We start from the raw sequence: 23,470 nt of genomic DNA, 5'->3' as shown, positions 1-23,470 counted from the left end.
GATATAAAACATAAACATGAAAATCCCATGATATCCCCGCTCCGCGGCTAAGCCTCACCAGCACCACCTGCATCAACAACATATGCTCACGTGTACCGCGTACACGATCATCACCACACACAAGCAGATAGGGTGAGCTTAACAATTAAAGCATATAAGAATTGCATACACATATACAGCAGATCAATAAAACATCACAATCATTCCAAAGGGCTTCCATTCTTTCAATTCATACCGCCTGGCCACAACTAGGTTATTCGTGTTCTACATTTTCTAGTGATTACTTCAAGATGACTTGTTATCAAACCTATCGGCCATAACCGATAGAGCACATGCGGGAAACCATGCTACGGATCACACACCGTAACGTCAGGTGGAGTTCCCAAATACGAACATAGTTCGTAACATCCCAAGACTACCGGACTCGCCAGCTAATCACTAAGGAGGGCAATCCATTTGGTCCCATCTGTACTGGCCACAACCAGCACACTCACACCGGCAACACTCGCCAACCTGAGCTCAACTCAAGGGTTCCTCGTGTTCATCCGCCATCCCGAGCTCAACTCGAGGGATGCCATTCCGAGCTCAACTCGAGGAATGCTACGTGCTTAACCCCTATCCCAAGCTCAACTCAAGGGATACGTTCCGAGCTCAACTCAAGGAACACCAGCAATCCCACCTTTGAAGTACCACCAGAAGCCTTGTAGATCACGCTTTCTGAAATCCACCTCCCAAGGCTGCAGCAGTCAAATCGTCTAGCGGGGGACATATACCGCTAGGTGCTACGAGCTTCTAGACTGCCTAGCGGGGGACACGTATCGCCAAGCGCCAAGCACCTCAGAACTCTCAAACACAACAGCCACCGCCTGGTGGGACAACCCACATCGCCAGGCGCCAGTGCTCCAGAAACCCATTGTTTGTGTCTCTATTGCCTAACGGGTTGACCCTCGTCGCCAGGCGCAACGAACTCCCAGTCCCTTCTGTACTGACGCTATCACCTAGCGGAGCCTAGCTCGCCGCCAGGCGACATACCAGTAGTTGCCCAGTACTGGTTTCTATCTTACATCCTACAGACCTTTACTTATACATTTTTACTTATGCCATTCATTAAACCTCAATCACTTGATTTCCCTTTCCTATAGCCTCAATTCCCTTAATATTATCTTCTTGCCAATATCCATATGCCCATAAAATTTCAAGTCTCATCATAAAGCTAAGTGGATATCATTACTTTAAAGGACTCACCCACCTACCAACCCATGCAACTTCTACTAATTCATGGCTAATTCCTGCACTCCCTGACAGTATTACACTCAGTCCCTCCAAGGCCCCATTACGGTTTTGTACCCTGTTTTATCATTTGGTTTGCCAAACATTCCCCATACACCAATTTACCAAGTTACATTAAGTCAACCTTCCATGGCTAACTAAACATGTGATGATTTGTATTAACACTGCACTGTATTATAATTCAGTAAATCATACCCTTAAATTTACCTATTGTTAACTCATTCTTTAATTCTCATTACATTCCCTCAATCAAGTTACTCCTGCAATTCCCGTAATATTTCAAATCAATCATTTTCACTAGTTTATCAACCCCATTACATGCCAAAATTTACCCCAACATCCAACACAAACCCAACATACCAAAAATCTCCAGAATGCTTCTGGGTGCTACGTTGTCGCTTGGCGGCACGCTATAGCCAGCAAGGCGGTGCATCAGTCCTAGGAAAAATCCCAGGTTCTGTTACAGCTACTAACAACTTCCTTCATTCCCCTTTTCTTATCACATTGTCCAATCTTCCTTGTTTCCAACAATAACTCAATAACGAAGCTACGATAGCCAACTCTGTCTATTTTTCAGCACAATTTCATTACCTGATTTCCTTTAAGATACATAAATCATAATAACCACCATTCTGCCAAACCTTAGAACCTTCACTGTTCCATTCAATTGAGCAATCATTTAGACGAATTTGAAGGAATTTATACCTCCAATCATACCTTAACAATAACAATTGACTTTCCCTCCGAACCAAATCACCCCAAAATGCAAAAACACCCAAATTGAGTTGAATTTGACTCGCGTCGCCTGGCGGTTATTCATCACCGCCAGGCAGTTTATCAAGAAACCTAGAAAACTAGTTAAACTAGCATTATGTCGTCTAGCCGTAAGCTCCCGACCGCCAGGCGGTTCCTCTGTAGGAACCCAAAATAAGTGAAAAACGCATGTGCCGCCTAGCGGCTATGAACAGCCTGCCAGGCGGTTTTTGGAAAATACCAGAAACTAAAAAAAATGCACCCAGAATGATGGACATGCATACAATTCATACCAATAATTATATAGTTCATGCTCATACATAATAATTAACGCGTAAACTCCCCTAACCTAGCTTCCTTGCTAAAAGTTTGAGAATTCCCAATGTTCTTCTTTGCTCACCCATAGTCCTCTTAGTCCTCCCTTCAGTCAGCCTTAATTATGCACTCAAACCTCACCACTCTCCAATTTTCGTGTCCTATTCTCTATGTGCAATTTCAGCCTTGCAAAACCCTTCTCCTAACCTAATTTATGGCCTTTTAAAGATGCCTTACCATTAGGTAATTACCAAAAACGAATTTAAGTTCTTAATGGTAATGTTTATTATCATTCATTACTCCTTTATGGTATGTTTTTCAGCCTTTTCTAGGCTTCCAGGTTGTCTATTCATCTAGGTTTTCCATCAACTTTTCATATTCAAGCCAAAGCCAAAAATACCATAAATAAAGTTTAATTTGGGTTCTCCAGGGTTTGAATCCATAACCACACCAATGTCAAGTCAATGCTAAACCATCATGCTCATTCATGTTTCATACTAACTAATACAATTCAAGCATTATATCATGAGAATGTGATTAATCATATGAGTAAAACAATAATAATTAAATAACACATAAATGGCATACAAAGGACTCGAACTCAAGTCCTCTCACACAATCAAAGTACTCTCAACCATTTAAGCTAGTACTTTTCCACATCATACCAATCAGAATTTAATGCCATAAAGGCTTCTACTACTCGCATTTATTAATTAATTATTTATTTAATTAATTAAATTCCGCAGGTCTTACACTTGCGACAATGGAATGGTTTGGTGAAGGTAGAAGGCTAGAATAGAGTTCTATTCTAGAGGAAGCTGGCTATGGGAAACAAGTAGAATCCTAGTTATGGCTCTCAATAAGGCAAATGTATGGAGTGTTCTCAATATCAAGACATTCACCATTTAATCAAGACTAATCGGATACAAGTGTAGGAGTCTCCCATTTATAGTAGAGAGATCTTCCTCAAATGCAATGCAAATGTGTGTAGAAATGGAATGAAGATGCATGGACTAGGCAAGATGCATGCCTCCTTGATCCGTGGATCATGGATCGTGTGACATATGGCAAATAATTCTTCTTATGCCTTTCCACTATGTGAAAAATGTCAGAAAGGTGTACTCCAAGTAGCTCCCAGCTAAGCTTACAAAGTGGGCTTAGATTGGCCCAATTTGGAACCTAGAAACAATGTACTTTGGCCATTTATTTTGGAAAGCAACTCCTAACATTTGGCCCAATTGAAACATTATGCTATTAATTTACATGAAGCCCAAAATATTTTGATATCTTCTTTAGCCCAAGAGAATAGTATGTGAAGCCCATGCACTTATTGGGCTCTTGTTGGTCTAGGCCCTCTAGTAAGTGGGCCTCTTAATGGGCTTAGGCCTTGATTTGGAATTGGGCCTTAGAATGGGCTTGGGTCGGATCCATCATCACACCATTAGTAAGTGGACCTCTTTCTTAGTTGTCTAATACAGATTCATTTCTAGCAAGAGACTTACTTGTCTAGTAGAGTGATTATTTTGTTATCATTAAAACCTTATTAGTTAACGAGACTCGTCTACTTTAACAACATTTTGGTGCCCAATGTAGAATAGGTAAAGTTGGTCCTGCATCACATTTTTCTTTTTATATAGGGTGTAACATTCTCTTAAGGAAGAAAGACAACTAGGAGAACAATGTCAAGAGTTGAAGCAAATTCAATGCTTCAATAATAAACAAATATATTTTCTATTAAGAATATTTTTATTTCTTTTTAATTTAATAAGGATATAGAAATTGAGAAACACATATCTTTTACTTCTATTATTTATGAGGACATTTTTCCTCTTGATTTACTTGTGTATAAATAATGTATTTTTGTTATGAAATTAATGGATGTCCATTGACTTGCTAACAATTACTAATGATTGATTACTACTGATGTTATTTAAATTTTTGCAATAACTATTGTAACCATTTGGTTATATCCTTTGGGTTGCCTTTTGTATCTATAAATAAGAACTTTTCCTCTTGGTAATTATACCCAGAAATATTGATCTTCATTCTCTCTTCTTCCTTTTCTTATTCTCTCTATTATTAGCTTTATTTTATAACATGTTATCAGCAAGAGGTACTAATCAACTAAACTAGCATAAGGTTCTAATCAACTGAGCCAACATGAGGTTCTAATCAACTAAGCTAGGTTTTATTTACTTTTCTATGAGTTTGTTTTTATGGTGTGTGAATACATCGTAAAAGTTATCTACAACAGAGCTACTACAGTTGGTGGTTTGATTCCAGATGAAATTTATCACAAGATAAGTTTTTCAAGTGAAATTTAACTTTCGTCTTAAATTTTGATTGATACTTATGTAAATAATTTAAAAATAAAAGATAAATTAAATAATAACAAAGCATATGTTAAAACTACGAGAGAAATAAAGATGCAATTTAGATGCAATACGTCTTAGTGATGCCATTAAAGAAAGAAATAAAGCATTTGAGCAACTAATTGCTCCTACAACAATATCGTCAAAAAGGGATTTCACAAAAGCTTTTGATGAACTATCACGACATCACCCAATTGGTTCTATTTCATTCCCATAAGTGAACACAACAATATCTCTAATTCATTTTTTCATGGTCGTAGTTGTGACCTTGGTCGTAGTTGTGGTCGTGCTAGTCATCATGATTGTGGACATGGTCATAAAGGAAATTTCAAAAAGACATTTTATCACCAGAAGTAGAACAATAATGTGAAAAAGGGAAAAGAAAAATGTGAAAATAAGGAAAATAAGATGAAAATATAAGTTATCATTGCAGTGGTAAATGTCATTTAAGTTGTACTTGTCGTACACTAAAGCATCTTAAAGAATAAGGAGAAGAACATAAAAACACATTTTGTTTATGAAGATGGGGATTTTGATTATGACCATATGGAGGTCGCTCATCTTGATATTGTTATTTTCTTTGTTAAACTAGATGGAAGCATTGATCATCTCATTCATGATGGGGGTGTTGAGAAATAGATTTTCACATATTATGTTCTTAATTTTAAGACAATCTAACTTAGCAAGTGTTAAATTATAGATGGATAACAATATTATACATTATATATAAAACCACTTTCGAGATGCCACATATAATTTTAAAAATTTCCAAGACTTCCAAAAGAAACTCATATAGCATCCTATTTAGATAGGAATTTTCACAAGTATTTTGCCTCAAAACCTTTTACCAAAATATTCATTTCAATAAAATTTTATTCAGCAAAACTAAAGCACCGTTAAAGTCTGCACAAAACCATTTCCATCATAAGTCATTAAATAAAATTATTACAAACCCTTATAAAAGAAAATAACTTTCAAGGTAGTCAACTATTACATTATAGTCTAAAGACAAGTCCAAATCACTTTTAAGTAAAACACTCTAGTCTTCTCCACGAGCTCCTCACAACTATGCATCTCCACTAGCATCTACATCAATATCTACTCTCGTATAACACATGTTATACGATAATCACAGGTGCAAACCACAAACACAAACATGCATGGGTGAGCTAACCATGTAACACATCACATAACAATACTTCTATCAACCTACAACTCACCTAGCATTATCACAAAATATATTCATTACTTCAACCAAGATAACAAACCATCACATGTTGCCAAACTATAACATGTAATCATCAACATATTACCATCAAGTAATATCAACGGTATGACATTTTCTCAACCATTCACTCTATCATTCCTATGCAATGGCGCCTCTTTACAAAAGTTCCTTCCACTGCTTTTCATAGACTTAAAAGCAGCAACTCCACCCACTCAATAAAGCCTTGGGTAGGAGAGCTCTTGCTAAGCTCATACCAAAGATTTATGCCAGAACGAAACCCTTTTTGCCTGACTCGAAAAAGCCCTCTAGATAAAAGAACCATCTCGCGTGACATATATCTCCAACTATAAACCTCCAAATGCATATCACACCAGTTAAACTGAAGAACATGTTACCAAACAACTGTTAGAGTTTCAATTAAATCCAATAATTAATGAATTAGAAAACTAAACTTTTTCATAAACTATGCAAGCCAGAAAAATCTAGTGGTGCCCAACACCCTGAATTTGGTGCCTAGTGCCTAACATCCCAAGACTTACCATCTAGCGATAGTGCCCTAGTGCCTAATGTCCCATTTTGCAGAAAAACACGAAAAATAGGGTTTTTCATGAACAAGGCACATGTTTCCCATATTGGTTCACAAGATTGGACTTCGTCATCTTAATGATGTAAGTTTACATGAGGAGGAGAAATAAAAGACGTGATGAATAATATTATATTGAAGAATAAAGAATGATGTACTTTTTTTCCTTCACTAGGTTCTAATTCCAAAGGATTTAGGATTTTTCTTTATAAGGTTTTAACGAGATACATTATCTGATCAATGCACATCCAAGGGGAGTCTGATGAAATCAATGGATGCTCATTGACTTGCTAACAATTACTCATGATTAATTACTATTGATGTTATTTAAATTATTTACATTAACAGTTGTAACCTTTGGGTTATGTGTCATCTGAGTTGTCTTTTGTATCTATAAATATATACTTGTTCCGATCAAGAAAGGTGTAGAATAACCTTAGACCGAAGACAAAAAAGAAAGAAGTATTTTCACCCTAGCTAATGATTCACTTAGGCTAAAATAATTTTGTCCCTTAATCGTGGGAGTAACATTCTTATATATAGGTAAGTCAGGTACAATATTTATAGATACACATAATCAAATATTTTCAAATAATGTAGTCAAAAGATAATTAGTAAATAACAACAATAATATCTCCTAATTTGGTTTATATTCATCCAATATAAATGAGATTTACTCCAAGATTCTCTTTTATATTCTCCAATATCCTCCTCTCAATTTTAACCTCCTACAAAGAGGTCGTTTTTGGAATGATATTTTCACAAATGTTTGAACCATCAACAAACTACCTCAATGGCATCAGTCCTATGGAGACATTCATCTATATCTTTACTTATCATTACTCTAGTATCGACTTTATGGTGACATCACTCTATATCTCTGTTCATCATTATTCTGGTGTCGATTTTATGGCGACATTACTCTACATCTCTACTCATCATTACTCTGGTGTTGACTTTATGGCGACATTAATCTGCATATTTGCTCATCACTACTCTTAACAACCCCTAACAACATCAGTCCCTAGGAAATCACCTCGGCAAAACCTCGACGTACTTGTCATGAAGAGGTACAATACTAATTGAAGATAGAATAATTATAATTTTTTATATTCTCTATTTGCAAGAAATATAAAATAATTGCACGGCGTCATACAGTCATTCGCATTACACCATGTTTTATTCAATTGAAAAGAACATTTATGGTCTTTAATGGGCATTGATGAAGATGTCAATTTTTCAACGGTTAGTTCTACCTAATTTTCTTCTCGTACAACAGTCCTTTTATTAAAATTGAAAATGATTGTCGTTAGTGGTGATAGATGAACAGCATCGAATTGAAGAAGTGGCTGGCCTATATAAAGCAACTTCTGCGACAACATAATGCCAACATTTTACTTTATTCTGGAACTGTTCGTTACTCTTAAGTAGCCATGAGTCTCAGCAATTTCTTCTTTAGTTCTTTCTTAATTCAAACTCTTTAGTCTATTATATTCTCTTAACTTTCTAAAGACTTGATTGGTCCGTTTACAAAGGGGGAAAAAATGTGGGTTCTATGTCTTGCAACATTGATTGTTATAAGCATTACACATTGGGTTTATAGATGGAGAAACCCCAGTTGCAATGGAAAACTCCCACCTGGTTCATTGGGTTTTCCCCTTCTTGGTGAATCCCTTCAGTTCTTCACCCCGTACACTTCTTCTGATATTAATCCATTCATAAAGCAGAGAATGAACAGGTATATATATGCAAGCTTTTCCTTTCTCATGAGAAATTGTAACTTAAAACCATAACTGCTCATGCCAATTGCATCTTGACATTATTTTATGTGTGCTCTGAAACTAAAATATAATAGTTTTACCATTACGCATGGTACAATTATCAATAAGTAACCATGAAATATCCCTTTCAGACTATCCATAATATTAATATTAGAGTATAATATTTTCTCAATAAGTAACCATGAAATATCTCTTTCACTGTGATTCCATTACAAGTACATCAACTGTGATAAATTTAAATGACATAAATTTTCATATGGGATCTGCAATAAAACACTAATAGAACAAAGATTACGCTCGTTGGTTTCGTTTCTTTTAAGGTATGGACCAATCTTCAAGACCGGCTTTGCTGGACGACCAACTGTGGTGTCCACTGACCCAAAGTTTAATCACTTAATATTCCAACAAGAAGGAGAAATGTTCAAGAGCTGGTACCCAGACACACTAAACGAGATTCTTGGGAAACAAAATTTAGGTTCCCTGCATGGTGTTGTGTTCAAGTACGTTAAGAACATGGTGTTCAAAATGTTTGGTCCTGAAGGCCTCAAAAGGATGCTCTCAGAGGTTGACCAGAAAGCGTGCACAACATTGCAGCAGTGGTCATGTCAGGATGCTGTTGAGTTGATGGATGCAACAAAAAGGGTCAAATGACAGCACTCATTATTAACTTTTTTTATTGTTTTCATTTAAAAGCTCTTTCCTTTGGTTTCCTGATCCGTCCTTCATTTACAGATGATATTTGATTTGACTGCCAAAAAACTTCTCAGCTGTGATTCAAAAGAGACTTTGGAGAGTCTAATGGCCAACTTTGTTTCATTTATGGAAGGACTTATCTCACTCCCTCTCTACATTCCCGGAACAGCTTATTACAAATGTTTGCAGGTAAATGTTTTTATTGACAATGGTAAGTTATTAGTATTTGTTAGTACAGGAGTTGAACATTCAACTCTTGGAACAAATTTTATTGACAAATTATTAGTCATTAGTATTTTGTTAATGGAGAAATTAGTATTTTGTTAATAATGGAGAAGTTGAAATCACAGACTCTTCCAACACCGTCTCCTCCTCTCCAACTCCACGTCTTCGATTTCCAGTTGTAGTTCTTACTCCTCATTCTCACCCTCGAATGTATTTAACAACATTTTATCAGTTGGAGAAAGATTTCACGTCCATTTTAATTGTAGACTTTCAAAAAAAACAAATAATTAACCACAAAGATATTATCATTAAATGTTCAAAACACAAACTAAAGAATATGGACAGGTAAATCTTTTTTTTTAATAGTTTTGTTAAATCAGTTTTAATTTTGTTTTTTTTTCTCAAATAATTTTCGTCAATTTTGTTCAATTTGATCATTTTTTGTTAAAACCATTTAAATCATTGACAGTAATGAACAGTGACTACGTGTCACTTCACGGTTTTTAAAATTTTTTATATACTTTTAAATTTTTATTTTTTTTTGTTTAAATTTCCGTGTGTCAACCCAGCATGTGTTACTTTTTAGGAGTCAACGTTTTATATTCAATTTAGTTCATATATTTGTTACTTTTGTTCAATTTAATCCCAATTTTCTTTAAAATCGAACAATTTTGTCCCTTTTCAAATTGGGATCAAATTAAATTTTTATATAAAATTTATAATGATATGAATTTTATATATTTAATAAAAAATATGAATTTTAATATAAAAATTAAATTTGGTCTCAATTTAGAAAGGGACAAAATTGGTTCATGTAAAAAAATGGATTAAATTGAACAACAATACAAAATATAAGAACTAAATTGGATATAAAATATTGATTCTGACACGTGATACTATGTTGTGTTGACATGTAAACATTTAAGAAAAAATTAAAAAGTAAAAAAAAAAACACGAAGTGACACGTGACAGTCACTGTTCATGACCATTAATGCTTTAAACGGTGTTAGCAAAAAGTGACTAAATAGAACAAAATTGACGAAAATGAGAACCTATTTAAATACAAAGATATTTTAACCTAAATTTTACTAGTATATCTTTTGGCAGAAAATATATGTCAATAATAAAAATTATCAATTATCAATGAAGTTTGTCTATATACCAGTATATTTGTTATTAAGGAAAGTATTTGTGACTAATAAAATTTTAAAATTAATCGATAAAATCTACTCACGAAAATTTTTAGTTTTTAGTAAAATTTTGTAAGTAGATACAAAGAATTTTTGCGGTGCTTATATACTTAATTTGTAGGTTAGTTTATTTTGGTGGTTTGCATCGGCGGATCTTTGATATGAGAAAGGAGAGTCATGATTCTCCAATTTTTTTTGAATTAAATAATTTAATATGTAATTTTAAATATATTTTTTAAGAATTTAATATTTTTAATATATATATATATATATATATATTTTATATAATTTGATATATTAAAATATTTTTATACATATATATTAAGGAAATTTTTTTTTACACATTTTACTTTTCAATTTTGCCTTTTAAAAACTTTTTAAAATAAAAATAATTATTTTATTCATATTATCTTTTAAGTGATCATTTGTTCAATAATCATTTTTTGGATTTGACTATTCTTTTAAACTTAATCATTATAAATAAAAATTAATTATAGTAAATTATAAAAATATTTCTATTTAATTTTATAGTTATAATAAAAACAAAAAATATAATTTTATTATTTTTTATTATAATGTTTTTAAAACTTTATATAAAAATTTTGGAATTATTTTTTGGTTCATATTATCATTCAAACATATCAAGTTGTTACAATTTGATTCTTTTTTCCTTAAATTTCATAAATCAAATGAAGGTTTTTTCATCATCAAAATTAAAGATGGTTTGTTTTTGTTGGTGTAATTTACAAAGTATTAATATCAATTTTGATGAAAAATCATTATTTTGCTTCAACAAATTTAACAAAAGAACTAAATTACATCAATTTTCAAAAATTCAAGACTAAATTGAGACTAAAAAAAATTAGATGATCAATTTGAGATTTTAAAAAGAAATAATAGATAAAAAAGTAATTCAACCGGAATTTGATACTAAAAAATATTGATAGCCAAATTTGCCTAAGAGCATTAAAGAGAAGTGAAGGCGTCATTTTTGGCAGGGTAGGAAAAGGGCGATGAAGAAACTGAAGAAGATGCTGCATGAAAGAAGAGAAGAGCCTAGGAAAGAAGAAAGCGACTTTTTTGATTTTGTTGTGGAAGAACTTTCAAAAGAGGGAACACTACTGAATGAAGAGATCGCTTTGGACCTCATGTTTTCACTGCTCTTTGCAAGCTTTGAAACCACTTCTTTGGCTCTCACTTATGCCATTAAAGCACTCTCTGACCATCCCTCAGTCCTCAAGCGATTAGAAGTATGTCAAATATATATGTTTTGTTCTTATAAGTTATTGACAAGTTCAAAGAATTTCTTAACCTTAATTAGATTTTATAATAAAGTTTAAAAATTTTGTAATGATTTAATATACTTTTGTAGGAAGAACATGAAGCCATCCTGAAAGGTCGTGAAGATCCAAACTCTGGACTTACATGGCAAGAGTACAAATCAATGAAATTCACACTTCAGGTGGTTGAATCATCAATAAGACATTTTCATTTTTTCTAACGAGGTTTTCGTTTAATTCTGTGTGTGCATATATAATGCATATATCTAATGTTTAATTGATGAATATCTACAGGTCATAAATGAAACGATAAGGCTCGCAAACATAGTTCCAGGAATATTTCGGAAGACAATCCAGGAAGTTAAATATGGAGGTATGTCATTTCCTCATTATATATCAAATACATCCAAAAATCTGAAGCCTTACTGAATGAGAGCAATCTAAGAAATTGTTTTATATTTACTATTTTAGATTTTTATTTTATAAATTTTGTAACTTTTACTCTGTCACATATATATTTCTTGTAAACACAGATTTTAATTTCAGTCTTATGTAATGAACCGTGTAAAAATCAATTACCATTAAAAATATTCTTTTATATGAGGAATATAAAAGTAAAACAATTTATATTTTTGTAATATCTTTTTTATTTTCTTTAGAGGAAAAATAGGACGATATATAATAAAAAAAAATAAAAGTATTTTTCAAAATAGACTCATACATTGTTACCATTACATGAAAAATTTATTAAAAAAAAATCAAACAAACATGAAGGGATCACATTCTACAATAAAATTTTTAGATTTAGTGACTAAAAATAATTAGTTACTATAATAAACAATTTAAATATTAATTTATAAATTAAAATTTATTTGTAATCAAAATAATTTTTATTATGAATAAAAAAATTTGATTGACTTTGAAATTGGTAACATTAAAATAGTTTCTATGTGAATTGATATCTAAATTGATCACAAACATTAACTATAAAAGTTTTGACTACCAAATAAATTGGTTTCTAAATTTGTTTCATATTAGAAAGTTGATATTTAGATTGATCTCTAAACATAATTTTGGTCACTAAAATTAGTCATTATTTAGGAGTTTTCTTGTAGTCATTAATTAGAAATAATTACAAACGGATATATTCGTCGATAATGTTTGCTGACAAGTTTGTTATCGACGAAATTTTTACCATCAAAAATCTGTTAAAAATTAACAACTACTGACGGATATTTTCTCTTACTAACAAAACTTATCGTCGGTAATACATGATTTTCTTGTAATGGCATTAAATATCTTGTTTACAAAGAAATATATATTAATGGTAGTATAATTATTCAACCTTTTCTTTATAAATAAGTGTACTTTGTACATAATTTTTATAAATCATAAAAATGTTAACTATAAATGAAATAATAGATATTAAAAAAATTTAAAATAATAAACACCTTTATATATAACTTTTGGGGGCATGTAGTTTAAAACTATAGTCAAACTAACACTGCTGATAAACAATGCATAGGATACACCATACCAGAAGGGTGGGCAATAATGATTTGTCCTCCAGCTGTACACTTGAACCCAACCTTATACGAAGATCCCCTTTCCTTCAATCCATGGAGATGGGAGGTAAGTCTAACTAATATTTCCTTTTTAAACCTTCTTCATTTGTTTTATTTTCATGTACCCTATTAGCTACCTATTAATTCAATAAGGTTCTATCTTTGACAAAACTTTCCCACAAAAACTTCTATAATTAAAAGAATTAACCCTTTTTTAAATTAAAATTACATCATACACGAGTTAAAGAAAAGATTTTGAAAAACAAAAACTGGTAGAAATGAATAAATTCATTCATACATTATTTATTTTATTATATTTATTTTTCTATGATTCATATAATTATGCAAAATTTTCCAATGACATTTGGTATTATTGTATCCTCTACAATTGTGACAAAAAAAAACCTATAAGGGAATGGAAATGAGTGGCGCCAGCAAACATTTCATGGCTTTTGGCGGAGGCATGAGATTTTGTGTTGGGGCAGACTTTGCGAAGGTTCAGATGGCTGTTTTTCTTCATAACTTGGTGACAAAGTACAAGTAAGATTACCAATTGCCAACGCCATGAATGATTGTGTATATTTCTTCACGTGAATTTAAAATAAAACATTAATTCAACATCTTCAAACCTAGGTGGCGACCCATCAAAGGAGGCAATATTGTTCGAAATCTTGGGCTACGATTTCCTGATGGCTTTTATGTCCGGATAACGGAGAAAGATCCATGGAAGTATGAATCAGAATGAATCTAAGAAAATGTAGTGTTATTGAGAATAAAATAAAACTTAGTTCATTGTCTTTATTAGAGAATAAAGTTCAGTTCATGGTCTTTAGTAGAGCTGATATCACATAGTATAATAAAGGTTTATTGTAAAACTTCAAGCTGAGGAGCAAGTAGAATGTTTTATTCTGTCACAGAGAAGATCATGTCTACTATTGTGGTTATAAACTAAAAAAATGTATCAATTAAACTTTCTTATTTTAAACACCTGCTAAAGCTTTGCAGTGATAATACTTGGTGATCTATTTCTGTCTAAAACTAATAAAGCTTTGCAATGTTAAGACGTATGAATGAGCGTTGAATGTTATTACATGATATCATTAGCATACGATGTTCATAAAAATCAATCTAGACTATCTAAAATTTTATATAACTTGTATCGACAAGAGAATTATATTTATTTTTAAAATTTGAGTATCAAAATATATAAAATATAAGTATCCTTAACAACGTCCATTTAATGTAAGGCCCACTTTTTATCTGCCCTAATGAGGGTGCACACTCATGACTAGATTAAAGGTTGTTTTTTCTTTCTTAATTCTACTAGCTGTGGAAAGAAGGATGACAGACAAAAGGGTTTGGTTGTCCGTAAATGATGGAGTGTTGCTTCGTATGTTCTAGTTTGTCTTGTTATGCCTTTGTACTCTGTGTTTGGTGTCTATAGAAATAAGGGAATGCAGATTCAATGTCAACTTGGCCTGCTTTCCTTTACAAGTGTTGGATGAGGTCTCTAAAACAACTTCTTGCCTTAGAGATAGGAAGTGGATGTGTGTTGTATACGGTTGAGCCAGGGAAGCTAAGTTTGGGTTAATAGTTTGAGAAAAGATGTTGGAGTTTAACAACGATTGGACTAAGGGAGCTTCAAGGACAAGTTTGGGATCAAATACCGCAAGTTTTCCAAAATGAGTTGAATCTAGAGGTTAGAACATATGGGAGATATCAGTGCATGCAAGTGTAACAACGTTTGAGGAATATCAACCTGATTCTACATCCCGTCAATGTTGAAGTTCAGAGTTATCTGAATGCATACAATGTTAGACGAAGTGTCATTGAATATAGTCATATGGTCACATCTAGTGCTTATTGGAATGGTGGAAGAGGGACAATTGGCAAATTCTAAGTTGCAGAAAGTGGAGAGATTGCTTGGCAACGAGAGAGCAAAAAAAAAAAAGAGGAGATCGTGAAGTGCGAAAAGATGGAAAACCTCTAGTGAGAGACTGAATTGGATAAGGTTTTACTAACCAGTTAGGAAAGATGATGTTCCTAAGTAGAGGAAAGAACAATTTATGGATAGGAAAAGAAGTGGCATAAGGGATTCCTACTAGGATTAATAGTCAACAGGTAATGATGTGTCTTTTCAAATTTGTTAGCGGGATGTTTCAAGGAAAAATAGTTTCCATGAGCAGAACATCTGACCTTGAGTATAAAGTGGAAGGTTTCACGTACCAGACGGAGGAGCACACCTTTAAAGGTTATTCTCATATGGAAGGACGACCCAACTAATGTTGGAGCACAATGATGGAGAGAATGAAAAGAAAAGTTTTGAGTGGTTAACATGGTGTCTACGATGGTTGATGCTAAAGTGGTTAGCACGAATAAATCTCATCCAGAGATACACCTTACGAAGTGATGCTTGGACTAAGAGCCGGTTTTCTTAGGATCGTGTACTCCTTGATGTTGCCAGTATGGTAAGGGAGTCATGGTTGCCTTTAAGAAGGGGCTGAGGTTGAGATGATGGTTTTGCTACAATTGCAACCAAGTGGAGACTCGCTCGGGTGTGTGGTGCCTTCACGATGATCAAAGTATTTAAATTCAAAACCAATTTGAATTGTTTCCTTTACAAGGTTGGGACATAATCTCAAAGGTGAATTGGTTGTTTTCTTAATCTCATTCTTAGGAGATATGATCTCCAACGAAGTGGTATCCTTTGATTTAAAGAGATATGTCAATAGTGGTGTAACAAGTATGGATCAAGCTGAAAGGTGAGGGTAGGATGTCATGTGAATTAGAGTTATACGACAAAGGCAAGTGAAAAATAGACGCAAGGAATCTCAGTGGTAGAAGAGTTATAGATTTGCTCTGAAGTAAATATTTGAATTTTTGCTTTGGAGTGGTGAAGTTCCCTTTTGCATTTGGGTCTGAAGTCGAACTTGTGCTGATAGTTTCTAATTGGAAGCTTTATGCTAAGATTGTGAGGTAAGAGGAACAGGTGAAAGAGTTGTTGGAGACATAATGGTATAAACTTAGTATAATCACTAGGATGACGACAAGTTTGGTGAATCTTTAAAAAGAAGTTGTGGTGTGTCAAGTCGTTCAAGAAGAGTATTGACTAAGGTTGGAGTGGCTAATAAGAAATATGGTTTTAAAAAGGATAGGTACATGGTTGAGAAAATGGCATGCTAAGGCTATCAAAAGAGGAGTTTAAAGGGTTATGCAAGTTTTATAGGGGTCTCGAGGAAGGTTTCTCAACGACGATTGCTTCCTTGTCATGGCGGACATGAAAGGATCATTATTTTGAGCAGGCAAACAAGTGAGCTTGTGTATGGATCAGAGAAGCGCAACGGGATGGTGGCAGATGATGCTTAGAAATGGTAAGAGGTGTGCGAGAAGAACTATCTTACTCCTGACCTAGCGATTTCTACGAAGACCGGTTCTTTAAAAACATCAAAGGTTTCGTTCTTGATGAAGGATTGACCCTAACCAAGGATGGAGGCACATGCTTAAGAAGACTAAGCATGTTTAGAAAGGAAGTTCACTAATCCTTCATCCCTTTCATTTGTATTTGTTATTTTTGATTCCCAAAGTTAACTTAGTTGAATCAACTTTAGTTGACTTGTTGACCTTTGACTAGGTTTGACTTGTTGACTATAGTTGACTTGACTTAAGCCAACATGCTAATCTATGTTTATTTGCTTTGTAGGTTAATTAGGAGTAAGAAAGCAATGCTAGGTGGTGCATGGTGATTGGGGAGCATAAATGATGTGGAGTAGAGAGTAAAGCAAAGGCATAAAGCATAAAGTAAAAGGCATGAAGCAAGTGTACCTATGTACCTTTGGTCTCCTTTGTTTTTAGCACACTTTGGCCACTTTTTGGAGACATATGAGTCACATTCTTTGTCTCCTTTTGTGCTAGAACGAAATTAGCCTTGCACACACCATAGTTAGGTCTTTTGTCTCTCATTTTTATAACCTTATTTGACCTAGTTTCTAGAAGCTAGGGTTAGGTTTTTGTAGAGACATCCTTAGGTATCTTTTATTTGCTTAGAGGCCCCTAAACTATTCTATATAAGGGGTGCTCCTAGACATGTAAAAGGGTTGAACATTTTGAAGTAAAAACACTCTTTTGTCTCAACCATTTGTGAGAGTTTCCTCTCTAGGGAGTGAATACTTTTAAGCCTTATCTTGCATAGCAAGTGGCGGCACACATCCACTTATCTTCAAGGTTGCCATGGCTTATAGCCTAGCCTTGTAGTGGCGTGCTTCTCACATTTTTACCATTTCTTTCCTTTCCATTTTATGTTTTCTTCTTCCTATAATTGTTCTTGGTTTTCTATGGTTTATGTGCTTTCCATTTCCTTTTTGTTTGAATCAATCCATCATCTTCTTCTCTTGAGCTTTGTGAAAGGAACCTTCACATCTAAATACCTTGCTATCTTAATGTCCAGTGGGGATTTCACTTAGCTTTCTTAATCAACTCACACCATATTCAATAACTCTAAAAGGAAACAAGTTAATCCTTCATCAATTCTTGTGAGTATCAGGTAAAAGTGTGCAATGATCATTCAGAGTTGGAAGTGTAAGGTTGCACAGAGGAAGTTGGACCAAGGAAATGAGAGGTAGTTGAATTATGTTTTCAAGTTAGGGTACCAACCTTGAAGTAAGGAAGCAAGGGTAGGTGTTTATTTGTAAAAGAGAATTCAAGATATGGGCTTGACAGGGTAAGGGTAATATAAAAGAGGTTGATTATAAAGGTTGACATGGGATATATATATATATATATATATATATATATATATATATATATGCGTGATGAATATATTACTTACTTGTTTGATTATGATTGGTCCATGGTCAGTGCATAATTCCTTGAAATCTCTAGGTGGGATTTCAAGGTCGTGCTTCAGTGGTCGGGATGTAATTCCATGGCCCCTGTTAGTGGGTGTCCCTAGTGGTGCCCCATCTATATAATTTGGTAAGGATTCAAGGTAAGGATTGTATCCTGACACTCTAAGGAGTCAGTTAGTCTCACTTAGAGCGGACTTACTCTTGTGGTGAGAGTAGCAGGAGGCCTAAAACTCATTAAGGGCTAACCTTGTGTGTGGGGGATTGATTCATTGTAACACTTGTAACACATAGCTCGGGGTGAGCAGAGGTATCCACCACAAGTGCAAGCATCCGCTGAATCCGACCAGGTTATATATATCCGGATGAGTCGAGTCGAGTCTTAGTGTATTGATTGGAAGGTCATAACATGCTTGGATGATGTATATATATTGGACTATGAAAGTATATCTGATTCCATGATAAAACTAATTTTGGCTCTAGCTTACCCTTGCTTTTTTTGATTGTTTTGTATGTTGCTCTTCTACTTTTGCGATGATCATCAATTTATTGATGGGAGCATATGCGAGAGGTACTCGAGGTCAACTGGGAAGGGATCGTTTCGCTGCATAATCTACCTGGGCTGGACCTCATGTTTCTTTGGGCTTTTCTTTAGGGCTATGGCTCATGTACTACTTTGCCCTTTAGTACTCTATTAACTATTGTGAGGTCCTTGGATTTCGTTTGTATTCGGCATCGTGGTGTGCCTTGGTTTCTCCTAGCATCCTTTGGATATTTTCAGGAGTAGCGTTTATACTCCAGGACTTGTCACTAAATTTCTATTTGTGTGGCATTTCATTTAAATTAAAGTTATTATTTAAATGGGGTGTTACATCTAATGTGATATCTTTTCATATAAGGAAAATTTTCAACAACTACATTAAAAAAATCATATTATTTATGACAAAAATCTAAAAGTGAGTCACAAAATCTGTAGGTAATGCAACTTTAATTACGGATTATTTACGGACAAAAATCTATGGGTCAAATAGTCATAACTGATGTGTCTACAGATATATCTTTAGGTAATTAGATACAAATATAGTCGTAGCTATTCGTATGTAATTAGTTATGGAAAAATTTGTAGGTATTACCTAATGTGAATTCTTCTCAACTTTAATGGTTGCTTTTTGGGGACACTTATACAAATATGGAGATTGAAATTCATCATTGTAGGGAATTATAATATTAAGAAGTAGTCACTAAAGCAAATAATTTAAACATACAAGTATCTGAATACAAAAACAATTGTCCAGGTTTAACAACATAAAAAATCCAAATTGAAGTATATGAAAACAAAAAGCATATAGTCATGTGATAATATTCCTAACACATTAATCACGATTAGAACGAGGTGGATTAAGGGGTTCTACATCATTTTGTTCCAATGGTTGATTATCCTGCATATGATTCCCTTGTTCAGTAGTATTTGGTTGGTGAAAAATATTTTATGCTGCCACAACTGCTGGAGCTGGGAGAAACTGATTGCACCAATGAAACTTTGTATTGTGTCACATTTTGTTTGAAATTGAGAATCCATTTGACAAATTTTCTCCTCACTAGCTGCAAGACATATTCTTCATTGAGTTATCTCATTTGGATTTACTTGCTAAAAGATGCTTATGTCTGTTGTAAGTAATTGTCAACACAATCATCATGAGAATCACCATGTCTAACCTCATATTCTCATCCCTTGTACCTTCCACCAGCAACCTCTAACCAACATCTGTTTGTTAGTCTTTCCTCCTCAACAAGGTCCATGGGACTACATTGTGAGACAGATGCACACTCAAATAATGCTTGAGAAAATCTAGTTTGTAATTCTTTTTGTTCAAATAAGAAATGTTTGTGCTAAAATAGTTAATAATTGAGGTGTAAAAATGTAATAAACTTCGTAGAAACTAAAATGTGCCTCCTTAGATCATTCATCAATAAAATCCCATGTAGCCCTTCGTATATGTGTCTTGTTGAAATATTTCATCAACATAGATTAAACGACCATGCTCTTATATCTAGAAACAAAAAAAAGTTATAAAGTAAATCATTGTTATTAAGTCATAAATGAATAGAAAATATATAAAGATTTCATACCAAACAGATAGCATGGCCTTGCACGCTGATAAATCCCTCGGTGTGCAAAGTCCCACCATTTTCATATGCACGGTTTTTCTTAGTTGTGTCGCATTTTCCTCTGAATGTAGGCATGTTCCACTTCTCCAACAAACTGTTTCAAATAGAATCTCCAATCCAATCAAGCTTATTACCTTCCCTTCAAGCTTCTTTAAATATCTCTAAGAGTCTTTGACAAGCTTTGGAGTGAAAAATTTTAATAACTTTATCCTCATCGTCAATCCTCCATGATACCTTTCTCTGAGATTATAATGAATAGGTTATCATTGTCCAAATGGATTAAGTACAATTCCTAAGCATACATAGCATACATATCATAAAATAACCCCCAAAAAATGAATCTATGTTAGTTTGGAAAGTAACAATGCATTGATTGTCCTAAACTAACTCTGTGAGTACCTTAAAACACTGGAAGTAAAGACCTCTCTCTTTGAGGGATTGCTCCCCATGTTAGTCATGGTTGATCAAATTGTTGCTTAATGGTGGTTGTGATGACTTTTGATGCATATTTTGATGGATAAAACCTAAACTAAAATATATTCAAACATTAGAATTCAATAAATTGATCTAGACAACATTAAATTATATATAAAAAAAATCCATTATATTCTTACCCTCCTCCAACAGATCAAATCATATGACAATGATTGGAGTCCTCTTCCACATCAATGTCTTTAATTGTTGAACTTCAATGTGTCCCTGAAATATGTGTAGAAGATGATGGTTCAACATCTGTGGTACGAGTTGATGAATTAGAAGTAACTTAGGGGGAAGGGGATGGGGTGGTCAACCGGCAATATCGAAGATGGCCAGCATAGGCTGCTTGTCCACTCAATCCAATAATTGTGGGTGTTGTCAATGTCAACCGAGTAACATCCAATGCAGGTGGGGTGGACCTAGCAGTGGAGGTTGAAGTAGGTATTGGCTGAGTGCATGGAGGATTTAGGTTGTTCATATGAGATAACAACTTTACTGTATAAGATTTGTTTTCCCCTTCCCTTTATTGGCATAAGTTGACGAGGAAGAGGATGGCCAGAACCACTTGATAACATCTACATGAAGAAAATACATGAACATTTTAGTACCCCTCATAAGTCCCTTATCTCTAGAGTTTTTCTTAACTATTTATGTTGTTTTGGGTAGGTTTAAGTTGTGCAACTATATTTAAAAGTATCAAGTATGTTAGAAATGAATTCAATACAAAGTATCTCATTTGGCATGCTAAAGAGAACTGTTCTTGCTGGAGTTCTTCTGATTTGAAACCGAGTTGATGTCCAGTAAGATCAAGAAAACAATTTGTCCTTTCCTTAGTGTTTTTCCCATCCTTTTGTATGCTAATCGCAGATTCATCAGCCTAAAAACCCGACTATGTGGCGAGATGGTTCCGCTTTATGGGGGATCACCTATCGTTGCGATATTTCCTCCGCCTCCCCCGCTTTGTGGGGGATCCTACCGTTGTATTAACTCCTCTGTTAGCTAATAGTGATGGGCCATTTAGAGTCGTGCATGGGTTGGGCCGTCCTCCATGGGCTCTATGATCGAACATGGCTCGGGCGCGCCTGGATGCTACAAGAACATATTTATACTTTATATCGACACTTGAATGGTTCATTATCCCATGAACAAACAATTTAATGTCAACAAGAGCATCTAAAAATAATATAGATTTGAATCAAATGTGACTAACAATAAATCCTTCAATCCCTTTTAACTTGTAAAGCATACAAATTAGAACCACAAAGAAATTCATGTTTAATTTTATACTTCTTTTAAGATGTGGAAACTCTGAAGGAAACCTCTACATTCATTATAGCAAACAAGACAAAAAGTCTTGCCAAAACATTTTAAGCTCAATTTTATGAGACCTTGCTCAACATCAAAATGTGATGTTAACTAGTAAGAAGTGTAACATCCTAGTCAGATATTACTAATTTTAAATAATAAAAATAAAAGAAATAATAAAGTCACGTTTAATTAAATATCTTTCCCAAAATGTGGGAAATTAAAATCCTTATTAATCGTCATTCATAATAAATATAATTCAATACATTTACAATGCTGGAAAATCAAAATTCGAGTTACAAAGTAATCAAAGTAAATAATAAAATCAAATCTCTAAACATCCCTGCTCCGGCTCTATGTCTTACAAGCACCACCTGCAACATCATTTGCTCCCGTGTAACACATTACACGATCATCACCAAACAAAAGCAGATAGGGTGAGCTAACAATATCAAATTAAATATACAATTCAAATATATATGCATACACTAATCAAAGGAACTATATCCTTTGATTCCATACCACACGGCCGCCACCATGTTATCCATGTTCTACATCTTTAGATGATAACCTCAAGATACCCTTTGCTGCCTCCACCTACAAGCCACAACTTGTAGAACACGTGCGAGAAACCTGCCATGAACCACACTCTGTAACGCTAGGTGGAATTTTCAATATGAACTATAGTTCGTATTTGTCCCAAGACTACCAAACTCGTCGGCTAACGCCGAAGAGGACAATTTTCCTGGACCTATATGTACAAGCCACAACTCGTACACTCACACCGGCAACCGTCGCCAACCCGAGCCACAACTCAAGGAATGTGCGTGTCCATTCGCCGTCCCGAGCCACAACTTAAGGGATGTCATTTTGAGCCACAACTCAAGGAATGTCTCGTGTTTACCCTCTATCTTGAGCCACAACTCTAAGGATATCATTCTAAGCCACAACTCAAGGAATGCCACAGCAAAGTCCATCCTTAAGGCATCACCCAAAGCCTCATAGACCACGCACATCCAAAGGAACAAGCCACAAGTCTTGTGAAACTGTAAATCTCCTTTTGCACATGAAACCACTATTCCAAGCATACCATACAAATACTTGACCATGGACCTAGGATATGCATGCTTCCACGAACCTCTCCACTCGTGCTCTGTCCTCTACGGACCTCCCTGCCCGTAGTCCAACACACGTGATCCAACAACTACAAACCTCCCCGCTCGCAACAACCCTCAAGTGTGAGCATGGAACATACGAACCTTCCCACTCGTATCCTCACCGAGAGCATCATAATATGAACCTCCCTGCTCATATTATCACATGTTCACCACTAACCATGAACCTACCTGCTCATGACATAGTCAAGAATCTCCTGGTCTAAGTCCAACATCAAAAACACGCAA

At 34.4% G+C, this 23,470-nt stretch overlaps 1 protein-coding gene across 1 annotated transcript; it reads left to right on the top strand.

Moving 5' to 3' along the window:
• The first annotated feature begins 7,951 nt into the window (after positions 1–7,951).
• LOC114182072 (cytochrome P450 87A3-like) lies at positions 7,952–14,288 on the top strand. Its single transcript, XM_028068823.1, has 9 exons — positions 7,952–8,279; positions 8,643–8,964; positions 9,055–9,204; positions 11,429–11,680; positions 11,803–11,892; positions 12,005–12,083; positions 13,236–13,342; positions 13,688–13,815; positions 13,909–14,288. Exons 1-9 carry the CDS (start codon positions 8,086–8,088, stop codon positions 14,018–14,020), a joined length of 1,434 nt encoding a protein of 477 aa, XP_027924624.1. The 5' UTR covers positions 7,952–8,085; the 3' UTR covers positions 14,021–14,288.
• Positions 14,289–23,470: the final 9,182 nt, after the last annotated feature.

Source organism: Vigna unguiculata, chromosome 1, assembly GCF_004118075.2.
Source record: "Vigna unguiculata cultivar IT97K-499-35 chromosome 1, ASM411807v1, whole genome shotgun sequence".
Taxonomy (NCBI): Eukaryota; Viridiplantae; Streptophyta; class Magnoliopsida; order Fabales; family Fabaceae; genus Vigna; species Vigna unguiculata.
The sequence above is the reverse complement of the archived record's forward strand: the minus strand, read 5'-3'. Positions and strand labels throughout refer to the sequence as shown.

Excerpts from the sequence above, each read along its gene's own strand:
- LOC114182072 (XM_028068823.1), top strand. The coding sequence starts at position 8,086 with ATGTGGGTTCTATGTCTTGCAACATTGATTGTTATAAGCATTACACAT. Across the intron at positions 8,965-9,054 it reads TGATGGATGCAACAAAAAGG|ATGATATTTGATTTGACTGC; the intron begins GTCAAATGACAG and ends CTTCATTTACAG. Across the intron at positions 11,681-11,802 it reads CAGTCCTCAAGCGATTAGAA|GAAGAACATGAAGCCATCCT; the intron begins GTATGTCAAATA and ends ATACTTTTGTAG.